At 46.1% G+C, this 19,081-nt stretch overlaps 1 protein-coding gene across 1 annotated transcript; it reads left to right on the top strand.

Moving 5' to 3' along the window:
* Positions 1–2,237: 2,237 nt before the first annotated feature.
* On the top strand, positions 2,238–18,880 carry LOC126576095 (uncharacterized). The gene is made up of 5 exons (XM_050237207.1): positions 2,238–2,387; positions 2,445–2,870; positions 2,950–6,127; positions 17,134–18,188; positions 18,641–18,880. Exons 1-5 carry the CDS (start codon positions 2,238–2,240, stop codon positions 18,878–18,880), a joined length of 5,049 nt encoding a protein of 1,682 aa, XP_050093164.1.
* The last annotated feature ends 201 nt before the right edge of the window (positions 18,881–19,081 follow it).

The following is a 19,081-nucleotide window of genomic DNA, read 5'->3' as shown; positions in this document are numbered from 1 at the left end:
CAATTTTTATCTTCCCCTCCCATAGCGCCTGGCTGGTTTCTCCCGGGGGGGCAATTTATGCGGTGTACCAGTGGCCAAGGCCATCTCATAGGACATTTTAACGCATCGCTCCACCACAGCCACAACCGGCGCGTGGTGTTGGCTTAGTCGGCATCCCATCCCCCGAGGGAGGTGGCACGGGAAATGCACGGAGTCTAGAGCCCGGAAAAATGGAAAAGTAATTAAAGCCCGCCACGGTGATAATATAATAAAATTCACTCCAGTCCCGCCCTTCGGAGAGTCCGTTGCGTGGCCTTTCGTGTTTCGTCGCAACGCTCGATACTCTGCAAATATTGCTCGGATGCAGCTGTATTGCCGTTAGGTTTTTGGTTTTGCTTTAAAATTGTTTCCAGCTTCATCTCTTGCCACGCAATAAACTCTGGCATGTTCTGTTGGGACAGCGCAATAGCAGGGTCCAAAAAAAATGGCCTTGAGAAAACCGACGTGTCCCAGGTCGTGAATCCTAAAGAGCAATGAACGAATATGTAGATGAAGCGTTCGTATACCTATTGTTTGTTAAATTCATTGGACGACCACCAGCAACGGCAACCAGCGAGCGCGAGCGAGTGCGAATGAAATTTAATTTAAAACCAATTCACGGCGTATGTCGTGTGTTGGAATAAAGATCTATGCGCTCTAGGCAGTTTTCGTTTATGTTAGGCACGGTTGATAATGGAACAAGGCGAACAAGTGACAACGATAGACTTCTTCTTCTTCTTCGATTTGTTCTTAAGAAATGTATCGGTTGTTTTTGATATTATTTAAAGTTTTTCATTTATATTGCCTAAAAACTCTGCCGGTCTTTTTTAAATAAACATAAATTTATACAATCAACTCTGAAGCAAACACAGCTTTAAGACACTGAGATGTTCTCGGAATGAATAAATCTACGAAAACCCTGTTTCAGATTGTGTAAATTGGCAGAAAAAAAACTATATTCGTACACATTAGTACTGCAAATCCATCAAATAGTATAGATTATACGGATGAATACTGTAGTAAATTGTGTTGGGTTGAGACCCCCTGTATTTCTGTACAGTTTGGCTTGGATATGCCGAACTGTGGACGGTATGCGCGATTCACTCCATCGCTATAAGGTTTCAATAAACATCCGTGTGAAAGAACTCGCACACAGCGGTCATCGGCCTACAACATTGTTGCGGCTAACAAGATGCTTACTGCGCAAAGTTGAATCAACGTCGCCTCTCTCTCTCTCTCATGCGCGGACAACTTCTCTCAGCCATTGACACTTTTATCGCCAAACAACATCTTCGATTGTATCCCCCGCCTTTCTATCTAACTCACTCTTACCTTCGCTTTAATGCTAGATTAGGACAAGCCGGTCACCGCACGTCACGCTCTCCGATCAGTATCATCAATGCTCAACAGTTTCGGACGCAGAGAAGAAGTGGAAAGAGCATGAGTGATAAGGTTCTCAGTTCTCGTTCTCAGTTCGTCACGTTCGCTGGAATCATTGGTTAAAAATAACAAATGTTTGTTATTGTTAACGTCGAGTGGCTAGTTGATCGTGCTTGCTAGTGTGCATGAGACGGCCTAAGTGGCTCTCATCGTAGCGAACAAACCTCCCTCTTCGCTGCCGCAAATCATGGAACCATAGAGATGGTCCAACCCATGTTAACTACACTGCACTCTACTTGGAAACTACTAGCAGCATAGCAGCAGTGCTACTAAAGCGCCAATCGCGTAGAGTAACCTTCGGAGTAAAACTTTAATTATTGGTGCGTGCATTTTAAACTGCAAAATACAACGCTAAAGCATATGAAAACGGACAAAAGAAACTAACCGGGGAGACGGGTAATGGAAGCTAGCACTACCCCTAGGAGAGTATTATACATTCGGATGATTTTGAGTTGGGACAACCCTTTGATAATCACTTCACAACGGGGGGTCCGATCGTGAGAGAGCCGCTCTGACCACCACATGAACATTCGCGCGCGAAAATCAGCCCGTCGCGATGGCTTTACAAAACAGGTTATCTTGAGTCGATGATTCATAGTAGCGTTCTAGGAATTCGCGATAAAGAGTCGAGGCGAGAGAGTACGATGTGGTGTTCCACGCGCCATGACCACGCTCAGCTAAAGGCCTGTGCCGCATGGTCGTGCGTAGCAGTTGTGTCGTGGTTGCCCGAGGCGTATGGTGTGTTTTTGTGGTTCCATCTGCCTATCATCTGAGTGAGCATGGCTGAACGTGAGTTGGCAACGACTGCCGAAACTGAACTCCTTTTAGAAAGCAAAGACGAGCCAGTGGTGAATGTAGAAAACAATAAAACGCAACAACAATCGGTCAGTGATCAACGGAAGAAACTTAAAAGACGGTTTGACCTTCAGGTAGGTTAGCTAGGCAGTGAATGGATTACCATCTTTATTCATATGGCATTTTTTCAGAGATTACTATATGACGAGTTCTGCAACATTGTGCTGTTAAAAGAGCAGCCTGTTGAACCTGAACCTACGCCCGAAAATTCAAAGAAGCTGCAAGAGCGTACGAAACCGACGCCCGAAAGATCGAAAGAGCCGCAAAAAGCTGAGCAATCGACGTCCAAACCGGTGCAGAAGCCGTCGAGGCCTGCGCAACCGACGGATGAAAAGAAGGAGAAGCTGATAGAACTTTTGAGAAAGCCAGAATGGGAAACCCTTGCAACGCTCGTGACTGAAACGAAGAACTGGGATGCGGTGTCTACGATTCCGTATGAGAAATCCTTTCTGTACCATACGCGCCTGCAAAAAGTGATTGGCACGCTGCTGACCAACACGGCTATCAGCTTTCCATTTCTTGAAATTATCATAGAGCGTTTTGATGCTGACAACGAGGCAAGTAGCTGCTTTTAGTATCTTTTCTTCTATGTATGCCTCAATTTATTTACTGATTTACCATCTTCTTGTAATGCAGCGTATCGAGCCGAGTCATGATGCTCCGATACATTATCTTGTGCAGCAGCTGAATGGCGATTTCTTGGATTGGCTTCTAAATGAGCGGAAAAACTCTGTGAACGTAAACTCACGTAATAGTCGAAAGGAAACTGCGCTAGCCATCCTTTGCTCATCGTATGACAAATGCATGAAAGAGATTAACAAACCAGAGGAAAAACGAACAATGACTAATGACGAATGTACTAAAATGTTGGAGAAGATAAGACAACTGATCGAAAAGTTACTGGACGCTGGAGCTGACTTTAATATTTGCAGCATGCAGCTAAAGTTGCCATTTGAGTTGCTTCAAAAGTACTCCAAAAACGATAAACCTACAAAAATGTTCGTGGATCAGTGCGTGCAGAAAGCCAAACAAGCTCTCGTGATCGATCAAAACGAGTCAAATGTGCGTGTTTTTGACTTTTACAACAAAGAGTCGCCGGTGAAGGTAACGGAGGAGCTACTGGAGATATGTTTGCGGTTCAAAGACAAGCGGATCTTCCTGCAGTACTTTCCCAACTTCGTAGAGACGAAACAGAACGTAAAGAAAGTGATTCAGGTGGTACTTCATACCGCGGTCGAGCAGAAGATGAGCGAATGTGTGCAGAAGATCGTCGACCGTTTCGGTGCCCTGATATTTCAGGTGGTTCCACCGGTTAGAAAGCCACCGACTGGAAACGATGCGAATGCCAAATCGCACAAGTCCTCGGTACTAGTACATCGAGTTGAATTTAAAGGACTCCTAAAAAAGGCGTGTTTGGCTCCAGATGTTTCGATTGCACGTCTGCTCATTAGTCGCATAACCGATCCGCTAGTGCTAAATGACGATCCACTACTAGCTCTAACACTAACGAAGGCGAACGAAGCTAAACGCTACTCGGAGGACAGGGAAGCGCTCTTGACGGTGGCGAGTTATCTTGCCACCCAACAGAACATCTTCATCACCAAATCAGACAATTCTGGTAACACACCGCTTCATCTGGCGCTGAAATACGGCTTCCATGACATCGCAAACACAATATTGAAGCAACGTTACGCCTACATTGGCTTGCGAAATCGAGACAACATGACACCTTTGAATTATGGTGGGTGTGATTTCTGGAACAACTATCTGGATAGTTGCATTGTAGTTGATAGCAAACGAGCCGCCCAGGACAGAAACATACTTATGTTCAACCTGAACTGTCTCGAACCGTTTCCGCCACGTAAGAAACCTTCTCCGAAAATTGCCCCAACATCATCAAGTCAAAGAAAGGAAAGCTGCACGCAATTCTGCCTGAACTGGCTTAAATGTTGTTCGTGTAAGAAAACTTCAGGAGAACACTCTCGTACAGCAGCAGCCGAAGCAGCAGCAACAGCAACAGTAGCAGGCACAACAACAACAGCAGCAGCAGCAGCAACAACAACAACACCAGCACCAGCAGCACCAGCAGCAGCAGTAGCAAAGCAGAAGAAAAACAATTGGTGGTCCATTGTACAGAAAGCGTCACAAATGAAGCAGCCACTGGAGCACTATACCCAAGTTCAAACTGAGATGACTGTCATACGGCAGATCGCGGAATCAAACGACTTGAAACCTCTATTAGTTCATCCGATCATATACACGTTCATTATGGTCAAGTGGATTCGGTTAAGTCACTGGATGTATCTAAATCTCCTGCTCACTTCCATGACGATGGTGGTTTTTGGATGGCACTCGCTGGATGCATGCGCTGTGGACACCAATCCTTCGATATCGTTAATAATCGGTGCATCCCTTGGAATTCTATACATTACGCTTCGTGAGGTACTGCAATGGTTGATCCTGCGAAAGTCATACGTTTCGCTCGCGAACCTGATGGACATTGTTAATATATTTGGGATGATCTTGGTGCTGTCGCTAGGCTGCATAGGATGGCTATCGTCAGTTTTGATGATCAGTTTTGCGTTGCAGCTCATCATTCTGTTAGGCTCGCTACCCTTCAAGAAACTCCCAACCATCATGTACATGTTCGTGACGGTATCGAAGAACTTTCTAATAAGCTTTCTGCTCTTCGTGCCTCTGATTGGTTCGTTTATCTTCGCGTTCTACCTCACGTATCATGCACCATCGAGTGTGGCAGATCAATCAAGACCGTTAAGCAATAATGACACATCCCCCATTGGTGAGTCTTCTCCCAATTCAAACAGTTTCAACAATTTCAGCACCTTCTTGGACGCCACCCTAAAAACTTTGGTCATGACTACGGGCGAGTTCGATGCTGCTGATATCGACCTTAGCGGAGGGAAGCGGCTCTTGTTCTTGTTGTTCCTTTTCTTCGCTCCCATCGTAATCCTGAACTTGATCAACGGTCTCGCCGTCAGTGACATTGCAGCGATCCGCGCGGAGTCGGAGTTGATCAGTATCAGCAAAAAGGTGTTGCTGTTGGAGCGATACGAGCGGGGAATAGCCAACGTAAAATTTACTTGGTTAAAGCGATACTTTCCCAAACCCTTCTTTTGGAACCACAATTGTTGGATACTGATCCGCACCGATCAGTTCCGGAAGATTTTGGTTCATATCTTACCTCCGAAGCCGGAGAAATCGCCAGAAACCAGTAACGGAATCGGATTGTGCCGGGGTTGGTCCCGGCTGTTCTGTTGTCGTTCCCGGTCCACCATCAATCAAACAACTGGAACCGCCGACAGTACAGCTGTGACTATCGAAATTACCCCCAGCACCACCAACGAAACAATGACCGACGGTACTCGCGGACCCTCCAGTGGTACAGCCGAGACACACGATGATCCATCGGGACAGTCCACCCACCAATCATCGGGCACTGCCTCTAAACTAGACAAAAAGGATGCAAACGGTAGCGAATCGAAGGCTGCAAAAGAAAAACCAACAGCGATCACGTTGTCCTCATTTTATCCGCTGTCGCGCAATGGCACGGACACGGTAATCAAATTGCTATTTTTTAAGGTGCCAGCCTTTTTAACGCTCAATCGCGCTATTACGGAGAAAGCACTTGCAGTGATCGAGCAAAGGTTTCCGATTGTCAAGCAACACGCGATCGTTGAAAAGCGTGCGAACAAGAACAGTTCCGAACAATCTACGGTGAACAGCGGAAATGATCTAAAGACTGGGGATCGTACAAATGATCCCATTGATTTAGCAGCAGTTCAAACCGATATTCGTCAGTTGCGTGACGTGTTGGATCAACTGAGCTCAAAGCTAGATGACCAATGCAACAAGAAATTTGCTGAACCAAAAAAAAAGAACAAAAATGAATGAAAATGGAAAGGAAAAACTTTCGCAAGAGAACCGTAAGATTGTAAAATTATGTTTCAAATATTAATCCAATACTCACTTCCAGGACAGTTGCTTAGATAACGTATGAAACCGAACATAATAATGTAACTACACATATTTTTCACCCTTCTTCGACTGGAACATAACGTAATTGGTCGTCAGGATAACTGAGACTGGGAAATAAGAAAAGGGAATCCATATTTGAACAATTAACAAGTACTGATGCCATCGGTAAATTAATAATGTAAAGGGAATAAAAGGATTGATTTCTAAAGGATATAAAAACATCTATTTAATTGTGTATGTGTATGTTGTTTTTTGGGAATGAAACAAATAGTTAAACCAATAACCTTGATGCACTCGATTGGGATGTATTGTAATCTATAGAGCTAATAATACAAGATGAGGCTAGTCATCAACCGCCTTCGTTAACAATTCCATACGCCTTAGTGAGACGCTTGAAAACATTTATTGTTGGGACATAAGTCTGGCCCCTCATCACCCCTTATCACACTGAACTCAACTCAACATAACCACAGAGAACTCACAATTCGTCTGTTTTGAAAATTGAATGCGGTCGTTTGGAAAAGATGGAATTTGTAATAAAGGGAAATAAAAACCCTGTAAAATGGGCTTTAATAATCCACTAAAAGTGAAATGAATATAAATTTAATAGAAGTAATAATTCTAAAACGTTGGAATGCGTGGTTGTGGTATTTTGGATAATTATTTCGAACTTTCATCATCTTATTATCGGTGCTAGGTAAGAAAACGGGATCCCTGTAGTTGTTAGGATTAAAAAATTAGTTACACTGTAGTCCGGAAAGTGATAAGGCCGAATTTTATAGAAACCATCGGCTTTCTGCTTATGAAGGTATATTCCTTGAAAGTATTTTTTTTCCTTTTAGACATTTAGACATTTCGGTAATATTTAACCATAGCCCAATCAGCGAGCACAGCTAGTATATTGCATAAATTGGCGCGGTGATGGATGCCATATTTTAAGCTATGGGCCTCGCGGCCCGCCAAATTATGTCGAGTTCGCGGTGTATATGTATGTTGAGTTAGGTCATTATTTGTATGTTATATGTAATTTTATTCTATGTTGGAATCGAAGATTGGTAATGTATCTGCAATAACAGTAGTGTTCGAAAAAAATGAATGAATAGTTTAATTTCTTGATTTCAAAATTACCCGAATAATGAAGTATGAAATCTGTGGGTTATTGTTCCATTTAAATTTCTTTTACACCTGAAAGTTTGAAATTTTATCGGTTACCTGGCGCCTCCACCATCGGATTTTGGCTACGGAGCTGCATCGTTTCGTGTTGCCGGTGCGGCGACCAGTCTTGCACCTGTTGGACTTTGGTGGAAAAAATCAATTTTTATAAAGCCATGCGCTCCAAATTATGAGATGAAATGGCCCGCTTACCGTCAGGTCAAGATAAGTCAGGTCGCATTAATATTTAAAAACTGTCTATCGTTCAGATGGGACTCAATTTTTTATGCTAACCTGCAGTGGCTACCAAAAACAATTTGTATCTCATTTCCTACCTTCACGCTCTTAGCATCAATTTGCGTTCGTATGAGGAATCCTCAAACAAATGCTGCTGTTAATGCACAGTTTTCTAGGATGTGCGAATGGCCACGCAGACAACATTCTGAGGCTACTGGCAACGTGCCCAATGTATTCTTGACTTTCAACCAATGTCAGGGGAGCGAAGCAATTTCCATTCTACCGATAGCGTTAGATGCTTCCAAAAGGTCCAAGAATCACGAAACAGGGTTGATGGTTTGCTGCTATTGCTTTCCCTCTCACTTAGCCAACCGCGAAGGCAATGTAACACTCCCGAATGGACTCACGAAAGCAAAAAAAAACACCTTTTCTGAGCACATCGTTTTCTATAACGTTGTAGGCAGACGATACAAACCAGTGCTCCTCCATAGTCATTGCTCTCTGGTCATAGCCAGTTGTGCAGAATTGCACTTCCTAGCTACGATCAGCCATGCAGGTCGGTAGGTAAATGGCCAGATACAATAGAAAATGGGAAAAATCCGTTGGACCCACAGCACACCAACTGCACCAACGGTCAGCATGCTTGGTAGAAAAGCTGGTTCGTGCGTATGATCCTCGCCCTGGAACGATCCTTGACTAAACGGTTACCCATTACCACACCGACACATCGTCAGCGCCACGATGGCCAAAACAAAGCCACGGTCTCGTTGCGAAGTACAAGCGAAACAGTTAACCGCGCGATACATGCCACTACAATTAGGCGGAAAAGGGCGAACCAGGCAGGGGGAGGACAATTTCCCGACCGTTCGCCTCCAGAGAAGTCGCTGGATGAGCCAAAACCAAAACCCGAAAAGAAAACGAAACAAAAACACGGCAGCTAAATATGTTTAACGGAGTCGCTTCTAATCCCGTGGCGTGGCCGCGGAGTCCTTTTGCCAAAAACCATGATCCACCCAGCCCAGCGTTTGTCCGAGGTTCCCGATGCGTCCAACGGGTCCATTAGCCGACCGGCAAATCGCTTCCAAAAACCACCGAACCGCCTATTATGAGGTGGTTTCTGGTTCGCACCCACCCCGCGGGAGTCCACCAGAACGGAAATTAGCTGACCAAGCCTTCGGTGGTGGCGTATGACCGTGGACCTCTTCCTCCCGCGCTCCCTCCCTCCCCGGTATTGAGCTATCGGGTTTCGCGAACCGGAAACAAACAAACAAAACGATTTCACCGTCGAAACCTGAAACCAGAAAAGCCACGCCACAAAGCATGTCCCCTGCTCAAGCTCGCAATCAAAGCCCCCCCCCGGGGACGGTCCTGGTTCGCCACTCAATACCGAGGCTAATCCGGGCTCCGGTTGCTCTCGATCGATTTCATCACTGCCACGGCAGCAAGCGACACAAGCGGCGTATTCTGTCCAACCAACCAACCAACGAACACCACCACCACCGCGGCTAATTGTTTTCCCGCGGTATAAATAGTTGGTGAACGGGGTTTTACCGTTCGGTTCCCGGATTAATCTCCCTCAAGCGCAGCACACCAGATACCAGAGGCGACCACCAAGTGCGACACAATATTCCTTATATTCATCGCCCAAAGGGGACGGGGCCAGTGAGCTCAACCAACAAAAAGGCTTCTGCCAACGACGGTGGATCCCAAAAATGGTTGGTTGGTGAGTTGATGGGTTCCGATATGTAAATTGCAGGCCCGGCATTCAAACGCCATGAAATACCCTCCGGGGGCCGGGTGTGGGCTAGTGCAGGTGAAAATGAGATGATGATGAGGCGCACAGAACGGAACCTCGAAGCCCAGGGCATGAGGTAGCATATCCAGTTGTTTAATTTCTCGCTTCCAGCGCGCCTCCAGCACCATGTCCTTACGGCAACGTACTCTTCACCAGGTCCTATGTAGAGCTATTAATTATGCGAACGCGCAGAAACTGGCGCTCTACCAGAGCTCGGCATGAAGGAAGTGGGAGTTGAGTGGGTGTAATTATCGACACGGAAAAAAGAGGGAGGATGCCTTCATCACTTTTTGATCAGCATCCCTCGGGAGAAGGTGAGACGCCATAGGTGCCACAGAAGGTGGTAAGATAGGGAGGGAGCTTTCTCGCGATCGTGTGCATTTTTTCCGCCATGCCTGCGGCCAGCAAAAGGGCATATTAGTTGTTGGAAATTACTAAAGTTGAACTCATTTGCTCTGTGTGCATTAAATAGATGATTAGATAGATAATCTGGATATTGGAGAATCCTAACTGCAATCATTGATGACTGCCTTGCATTGGGTTTGCAAAGATATTAACTTTCACTCTTGTACTTGTATGAATTTACCTGGTCGCGATAATAACCGATAACCTATGGCCACGATAACGACTTGCAAAGTTTAGAAACATTCATGGCCCATCATTTTAACAACAACGTAACTTTATTTCAATCTCTTTTTGACAGTTCTTAATATAAAGTTGCAATTGTGGCCATGGACCATTAAAAGAAAAAAACGAAGAGTGAGAAAGAAAAGAGAAAAGCAAAAAAGGCTATGAACAACTGAATTAAAGTGGGACGATTTTTCGTGAACCATGTTTTTCGTTAAGGGCAGGCTTCGTTATTTTCGGGCCAAAAAAGGCCCGTTTTTGACGATTTTTTGTGACGTAACCATTTAATTTTATTTTTTTAAATAAATGGCATATTAATCCTCAACTTTTGAAGAATATTCGTTATTGTTTTCAGCAACATTCATTGAAAAATTAAAGTACAAAGGTACTTTTTCCGGTGCCCATCGTAGCGACATGACGGGTCATTTGAAATATACAAAACGATATTCGTTAGAAAGATTATAAGTTTATCTAGGAAGCCCCGGAGAGTTTTTGTTTCATTTTTTCATGTTTCATTTTTACGATTTTTGGCGGATTTTAAAAAATCTCAATCTTTGTCCGTACCAGTGGCCAATGAAAGCGGGCGTTCTACGGTGTTACGTCAATTAAAAACATGACTCAGGAAAAATCGTCTCATTTTAAAGCGATTGGTCATAGCCGAATGAAATAAAGTGCGTTTAGTAGCTAAATCCTTCATCTAATTTTGCTTAAAAATTTTTATATGTTATTTCAAACCGTTTCGTCAGGAAAAATCCAGTCTCATTATTTGCATTATTCATCGGTTGCATATTTCCACACCTTTGAATCTTTCAAACTAAATTTTCTGCAACAAATTCATGTAAAATCGTGTGTCGAATAATCCGATAATATTCCGGAAATCTTAGCTGCTAGAAAGATAATGCAGATCGTGTTGACTCTTGTTGTGTGTTTATGTGTTTGCCACAATCCATTATCAACCTGTTTGTCGACACCCACAGATTGATATTCAAACTTTTGCAATTCAAATACGGTCCTCCAGCGTGTGATCTGATGAAGCGTTTAACCACCAGACGCATCATGTAAAACAAAACATTAACCTTATCCATAACACCTGCTTATTATGCTGGCATCAGCTCCCAGGGAAGCATATCTTTAAAGCACTTTGGCACATTTCGCATTCAGTTGCTTTCGAATTTGAGTCTCCTCGTTCTACCTCGCCACACACCCAATTTTATCGACAATAAACACGTCAGACGTCGATTCCACTAACGTTTGCCCACGTGGCATGCGAGCAACCTTCCACCGTAGCTGAAGAAGGGAAACAATTCCTTTCCACATCAGCCGCGGGCCATAATACGCCACAGTACACTCCATCGGCAACAGGAGTCGCATGGCTTCAAACATGTCACCTACTGTCATCTAATCCCGCCCCCACAAGGGTTGAAAGAAGCACGAGGACGATGGTTGCTGAACCCGACAGGCCAATTCGCGTCGAGCATAGCAATTTTGATGTCCGTCGCCGGTACCGTACCGTACCGAGCTGAAGCGGCAATCTGCAATTCAAAAGCACAGACAACCGAGTCCGCCGACGTGGAAAAGTTGTCATGCCATCGCGGGCACGCACCTGCCCCTGGTTTTTTTTTCCTTTCGTTTCGATTTTCACGCTCGTACTCGCTAGTCTGCATGTGACTTGGGCACACAAGTCAACAACAAAGGTAGCCTCTACGTACAGTATGTAAGGCAGGGGAGGTGCTTACGGTGGTACTCCTCTTCGTTCACGCACATTGCTTGCCACTGAAAGAATACTATTGTATGCAGCTGAAACATAATTTAATTATGCTGACAATTTGTTCACCAGGCGGCTAAGGATATTCAACGCTTTCCGAAATGCTTCATCACAGAACAAAGCTACAGCTGATCTCGATACGATCGTCGTTAAACAAAGCAACACAAAATCATGCAACTCATTTGTCGAACAAATTTTAAATGATTTTCCCAAATGGACCAACATCGATCCGCCGACCGATCGATCGAAGATTTGTTTTAACAATCGTGTTTAACAACACACCGAAAAGCCACAGCAACCACCTCCTCCAGTGGTTTCTCGGTTTGGGCATTAAATTTCAATTTTCATTTCATGTGCCGCTCATTTACCCTCCCGGCATTAAAGAGGCGAAAAGGGAGAAAATGTTGCCCCAGACTGAAAGGTCCGATCCAAAATTGAACCAAGTGTCGCATAAAATCATGTTCCTTTTAAAGAAACGAAATTTATGTGCCACGCAAGGAGCGTTCGCTCCCGAAACCCCCCCGCGAGACGAAGTCGATTGGAAAGACATTAAACTGAACGCATTCTGGTGGCGACAAGAGACTGAGATTTTCCACCGGGAGGCCACAGTGGCACGTACAAGACGGTTCTACGAGTTCATTTATTTACCCAACAATCTCCTGGTTGGTGTGGAATTCTATCCATCATCTGCGCCAAGTAGCATATCAGGATGAGCGTCGGTCAAAATTGGGTAAAATGGATTTACTCAATATCATGTTCGAATAATTCTGTTATCAAGAAGGTCATTTGATTTGATCATTTTGGATATTAAACTTAATAATAATTAAAGTTTCATTCTTCTAAATTCGCCTTTTATCATTTATATTTACCAATTCTTAGTTCACCTTGTTTCACTTTGTACTACCATGCCCTACATTGTTTTCTACAGAATTATCATATCCTTAATCGATTTTCTGCCTTATAAAATGTTAAAATATATCACTAAGAACTTCTCAATATTTTGATTCCAAACATTGGTCACCTGTGTTGGCACGCCACGGATCCATAGTGGCCACTGGCTCTGTACGCGTTGGTTCCATCAAACTCGATTGCATCGAACGCTCGTTTTTGTAATGTGCTGTGGGGGAGCTCGTAAAATTCCTCCCGAAGCACTGTCGAGTGACGACGAGTAAATCGTAAAACCGGTACCGCTGCTCCGTGCTGTCAGTGACGTAGTTGAGCCGTTTGCTAGTACCCACCCGGGTTTTTACGGTTCCTGCTACTACTTCCAGCGACAAACCGAACGTGCCAGCGCCGGCGAAACTACACAGCCGACCCGAAAAAAGGGAAATGACAACAGTTTGATAGCTTTACGTCTTTGGCCGTGCTTAGCGATGGGTGCTTCTAATGAAACAAACTCCCCATTTCAAGCGCAAGGACCTGGAGGGACTACGAACCGGGAAGACACGAAAAAAAAATGTAGAGCTTTACCCCAGAAAAAAACCCACTGCTAGATGGTTGTTATGTGCGAAGGGGGATTAATATTGAATCAATTTTCAGCACTTCAGCAATGGCGACACCGTTCGGCAAGATAAAACAATTTCCCGCCGCATAAAAATGTCGAACCGAAAGCGCGTCCACTTTCCATGTCGCTTTGGGAAATGAATTACGAATGTTTCAATCCACTTACTTCACTCTACTGCTTGGGCTGTTGCTGCTGGTAAGGTCGAACGCAAAGGACACCGAGCCGGTTTCAAATGGTAAAATGGATACCCACTTTCACTTGCGACGCAAAAACCTTCGTCCTCGAAGGTGCTGTCCCTTACGCGGTGCGTTGAAATATTGAAAATGCTTGACACTCGTTCAAAAACCAATTTCTTAATACCGTACGGGACGATCGGTCTCGATCGGTGGAGAAGGTGGCCGCCCGGCTACGAAACGATGAAAACACTTTCTCACTTGCCTCACTCCTCGACCGAACCTTTGTAAAGATTCAATGAATATTTAAAATCCCGCTCATTCGCGGCTGTCATGAAAAAACCATGAACTCATTACCATAACGAGCGGCATACCGGAGAGCTAGGGAGAGTGTGTGGTGAACCGACCGGTCCCCACCCCGTTCGGTGGGTTGAAAATTTAATTCGCGAGTAAACTAAATGTGTCTAACGCGGCTGGCACGCGTGGCCACCGAAGGCTAAGCACCCGAACGCCACATTGAATTAATTGTCTCCTTGTTTTAGACAAACGCTACGCCATTTCGTGGTACCGCTAAGCATGGAAGCCAAGAATGGGGAGTTGTTTACTTTTTAATATACCCAACTCTCTTGGGTTGATGAAGTGGATAAAGGATGACAACAATGGCACGAAATCAATATGATATGAATATTTGAACACATAACGAACTTAAATTATAGAATAGATATTTATAGTCATACAAACCACGGGATCTTGGTCTAATTACTAAGCTCAAATATAAATGTTTATGCAATTTTTATATGAGATGCAATCGATGTCTATTCCATGCAAATGATGCTCTTTTTCTTTAGTAATCTTCCAGCTTACATCATCAAACGGTATCGCTTTCAATCGTAATATCCTTTCCTGTGCTTACGAGTTCTGCGGAACTCTTATCGTAGACTGTCTCTGCACGATTTCACTCGACTCCATGGTTGCTCGATTGGAAAAATATGAAACTAATTGCCTACCGATTCATACGAATGTTTGGTTGGCAAGTAGACAAACCACAACCGTGTGCAATCCATGCAGGCAGCAGATATTACTCTCTTCCTTCTTGTGTACCGTAGACAGAGGAAGCAGGAACCGTTCGAAGTTATCTGCAGGAAGCGCAATCGAGCGAACGTTGCACAAATAAGCACCGCAAACATGCCACCAACAGGTCAGACGATGGTTCGTGCTGAGATGGAGCATCCTGAGTAGTGTTGTGAAAAGGATCCAGCCTTCCAATACCACATGGGCTGGAATTACATAACCTCAAAAAGAACGTTGTTTGAAGTTTGTTTTATCGGTTTTGCTTAATATCGACGAGCAAGTGTTTGAAAAAGATGCACTCAATACCATCAAAAGTTTTAAAATAATATCCTTGAAAACATATAATTGATAGTTCATCAAAGTTGATACTAAACTGTTGTAACATTCATTTTAGAAAAAAAACTCAAGGGTTTATTTCTTCGTATTGGCTACAGCTTAGCTCCTTTGTTTATTATTTCAAGCAGCTTTCTCCGACATTCTGTACGCGTAATATTAACCACTACTTAACTACTTTCTAGCCCCGATCCTTAAAACCAACATCCAAACCCATCACCTTCCTCATGTTGTGATGCATCATTTGCGAAAACGAAACCCCTTCTTCCGCACGGCGCCACCAGCTCTTATGAAACGAAACTCTTCGACCTTTCAAAACATGCAAAGTAGCGCGCAACAAAACCCAAGGGACTCGTGTGTAGGTTCTAACGTGGTTCTCCGTTTCGGACCATCTTGCCCTGGGCCGCGGCCACGGCCCACGGCTGAAGCAGAAACTTAATTCCATGCCAGCCACGCACGTACTAGCCGGCTAGTTGATATTTGCCAGCGCACGTGGGTGAAAAGCCAACACGGCAGCACGAAGCTCTGTCACAAAAAAGTGACGCCAGCCATCGGCAGCTGGGAGCGCTGCCGGCAGCCGATGATGACGCTCGATCCCGGCTGTGTATGAGTGCAATAAGCACACCTGGATCAAGCGTCCACTGGAGGCCAATGTCCTGCTGGTGCTGCCGGTAGCGGAGTCTGAGAGAAGCGCGCGAAGGCGCACCATGTTAAATCTTGGTGGAACGTGAGGAAAACTTGGTGGAACGTTAGTAAAACTTGGTGGAACGTTAGGAAACTTGGAGGAACGTTAACAAAACTTGAGTGATACGTGTAGAAACTTTGATAACGAATAAACAGTTGAACGTTTGCAACATTATTTAACATGAAGCTGTTCGCGTGTGAAAAACTCAACGTTTACGGTTTCTGCGCGATCGGATGAACTGAGCAGACGAACCACCGACAGTGGCCCGCTTAGCCGTGGAGAGAGAAATGCGTAGCGTTGAAAACGTGAAAGTGTTTGACATTGCACGAGTTATTGACCTCCTTGTACGCACGATAGTGAATCATCGCGATGAGGAACTGCGCCTCATGACGGATATCGTGCGACAGAGGAATTTGTTCGTGGAGTGACCGCGCGGGCGACCACATTATTTGTGTAAAGCCTTCGCGCATGGATTATTCGTGATTGAATGTTTGCCCTTGTACCGGCGAACAATCATTGCCAAAAGCTTAGCGTCGCATTGGGCTTCTGCTATCGGATGAACTGCGCGGCGAACCACCGAAAGTGGACCGCATAGCCGAGAAGTGAGAAGTGCATAGCGTGAAAACGTAATAGTTATTGAAATTTGGTGAAATTGACCTTCCTGTACGCACGATAGCGAACTACCGTGATGAGGAACTGCGCCTCATAACGGATAGCGTGCGACAAAATTGCATTGGATGAGTGACCGCGCGGGCGACCACATTAGTGATCCGCACGGCACTAAACGGTGGGAAATAGACCACGAATTGTGCACACAGTGATTGAATGTGCGGCTGGACACGAAAGAGACCCGCATAGCTTGTGTTTGATTTAAATATTTCGTACATAGCACGATAGCGCGTGTGCTATTCGACATTTATTGCCATCAAAGTGTGCGAAATTACAGTTAGTGCGTGATGAGCGTCGCGCACACACAGCGAAAGATATGGCCTTGAGGCTTGTGGAAAGTAGAAATGACAAGATAGCATGGCGGCCAGGAACTCATGCAGCGCGGTACAAGGGAAGAGCGATGCCAGAACATTGTAAATCGCAAGGCTTCACGACGCTTACTCGTAGAAGTATTGATTGCGTAGGAATACGGTTGTGCGATTTGAACACTGCGCGCGTTTTGAACAGTACGCGATTGAACAGTGCGCGAACCGATTTTTGTGCGCGATTTGGATTTGATAGTGCTTACGAACAGTGAAGTGCGGCCGACCACTTAGAAGTGATCCGCACAACCTGTGATCATCACATTGACATTATTATTTGCGCTCGTTTTTGCGACCGAGGTGCTGCATTTAAAGTGAGTGCGCGGAAAGCGTTGCAGCATCAGCAGCGAAATGAACCGGCAAGAAGAAAATGGCGTACCCGCCGAGAGCGCTTCGCGAACGACGCCGACTCCCCTCGCGAACTCTTCGGCTGCCCTTTTCGCAACACCAGGGCGCGCGGAGGCTGCTGCGAACGAACGAACGCACGGCGAGCGGAGTGTCGTAGAAACCATGCTGGCTGACATGTCCATGAAGATCGCTGAGGTCAATGAACGGCTTCTGGCGATGGAACGACGCCGGGCACAGCATGGCGACCAACGCGGACCAGAGCAGCATGGCGTCCCGAAACCCACGCAGGGTACCACTCTTTACCAGGCAAATGGTGGTAATCGCCATGCCACCACCACGACGCACTATGCGATACCCAGCACGCTGTCGCAGACGCCGGCGGCAACGTATATGCAGCCGCCGCCTATAACGCGGGCGTACCCGACATTGTCCGCTCCGGTCGGAACATACCAGCCATATCTCGAAAACCCCACGGCGCACGCGACATACCAACATGGGTGGCCCCAAACCCTGCTGAACCAGAGCCAAATATCGGCGAGGCAAGGGGTTCCCCAAGATCTGCCGCCGTTTTCCGGACTGGCTGAGGAGTGGCCGATATTCATTGCAAGCTTCGAAAACTCCACCGCGATATGCGGGTACAGTGCGGAGCAGAACCTGCTAAGACTCCAAAAGGCGCTGAAGGGGAAGGCGTTAGAGGCGGTAAGGTATCGTCTATTCCACCCCTCTAACCTAGCAGGAGTCATAGCAACACTGCGGACTTTGTTTGGACGGCCAGAGGTGATCGTACACAACATGATCTCCACGATTCGCCGCCTGCCGCGCCACACCGAGCAACAGAACGCCGGTAACACCTCGAAAAATGCTGGCTATGTCAACCCGAACACCATTAGCAGATCTGCCGTTACCCAGACCCATGGGCCCGGCGTAACTGGAGGCTATGGAGCACAGCAACAGGCCGTCGACTTGGCCATTGCTCATGCATCAGCCACCAGTAGATTCGCCTCGCCGGTAACGATGTTCCCGACCAACACATCGAGCTTCATGGAGAGGTCGGCAGTCATCACATCGGGTGTAGCGATCGCTACCTCTGGCGCTCCTCATGCAACTGGCTACGACCCCTCGGAAAGCGCCGATAGCTACCCGCCTCGACAATCGGTAGTAATCGGACCGAGCGGAGGCCAACAGCAGCGTCAGCAGTGGGAGCAGCATCAGCCGCAGCAGCATCATCAGAGGGAGCAACGGCAGGAGCAGAAGCATCAAGAGGCTCAGCCGCAGCGACAGCGGACCTCATTTGACCAACTTGATGCAACTGGCCACGACCCCTCGGAAAGCGCCGATGGCTACCTTCAGCAACAACAATCGGTAGTCCTCGGACCGAGCGGAGGCCAACAGCAGCGTCAGCAGAGGGAGCAGCATCAGCAGCAGCAGCAGCAGACGCAGCATCTGCAGCAGCAGCAGAAGGAGCAGAGCTCGTCGTCGCGACATAACGACGGCTCCACCCCCTGCAATAACACCAAGGGCCAATGGTACCAAACTGCAAACGAAGATAATGAAAACGATTTGCCCAGTACCAACGGATGGCTCTCAAATTCGAAAGATCGGCTTGACAGAACAACGAAGAAGCCGAGAACACTACCCAGACACCACCCCGTTACCGTTCCAATGGTCAAGTTACACCTTCACTTGCCGAGACGGAGAACATCATTCAACCGAGTGCGCAAACGCTATCACCACCGAGTCCAGCAGATGACAAACCCAGGACGGAAACTGCTCGAGTCGGTCAGCGATTGCTGTACGAAATTCACTGCGGCATCCCGCGGCTTGAAGGAAGTATCGAAGGAGGAGGATGATAGCAAACGGTTGATGCAACCAACGACGACAAACCTGCGGTGGTTGATCAATCCGCCTGATGCGCAACCGACAATGATCATCCAGCAGCACCGAAGGCATCCTGGCTGTCATCACAGAAGTCAGCATACGATTGCTAGAAGGAGCGAAACTCTTCGAAAGATTGTCGCCTCTCACCCAGATCGCGTACGCAACCGGGTTTC

This window comes from Anopheles aquasalis, chromosome 2, assembly GCF_943734665.1.
Source record: "Anopheles aquasalis chromosome 2, idAnoAquaMG_Q_19, whole genome shotgun sequence".
Classification (NCBI taxonomy): domain Eukaryota; kingdom Metazoa; phylum Arthropoda; class Insecta; order Diptera; family Culicidae; genus Anopheles; species Anopheles aquasalis.
Note: the sequence above shows the minus strand (reverse complement) of the source record. Positions and strands in the feature narration are given on the sequence as shown.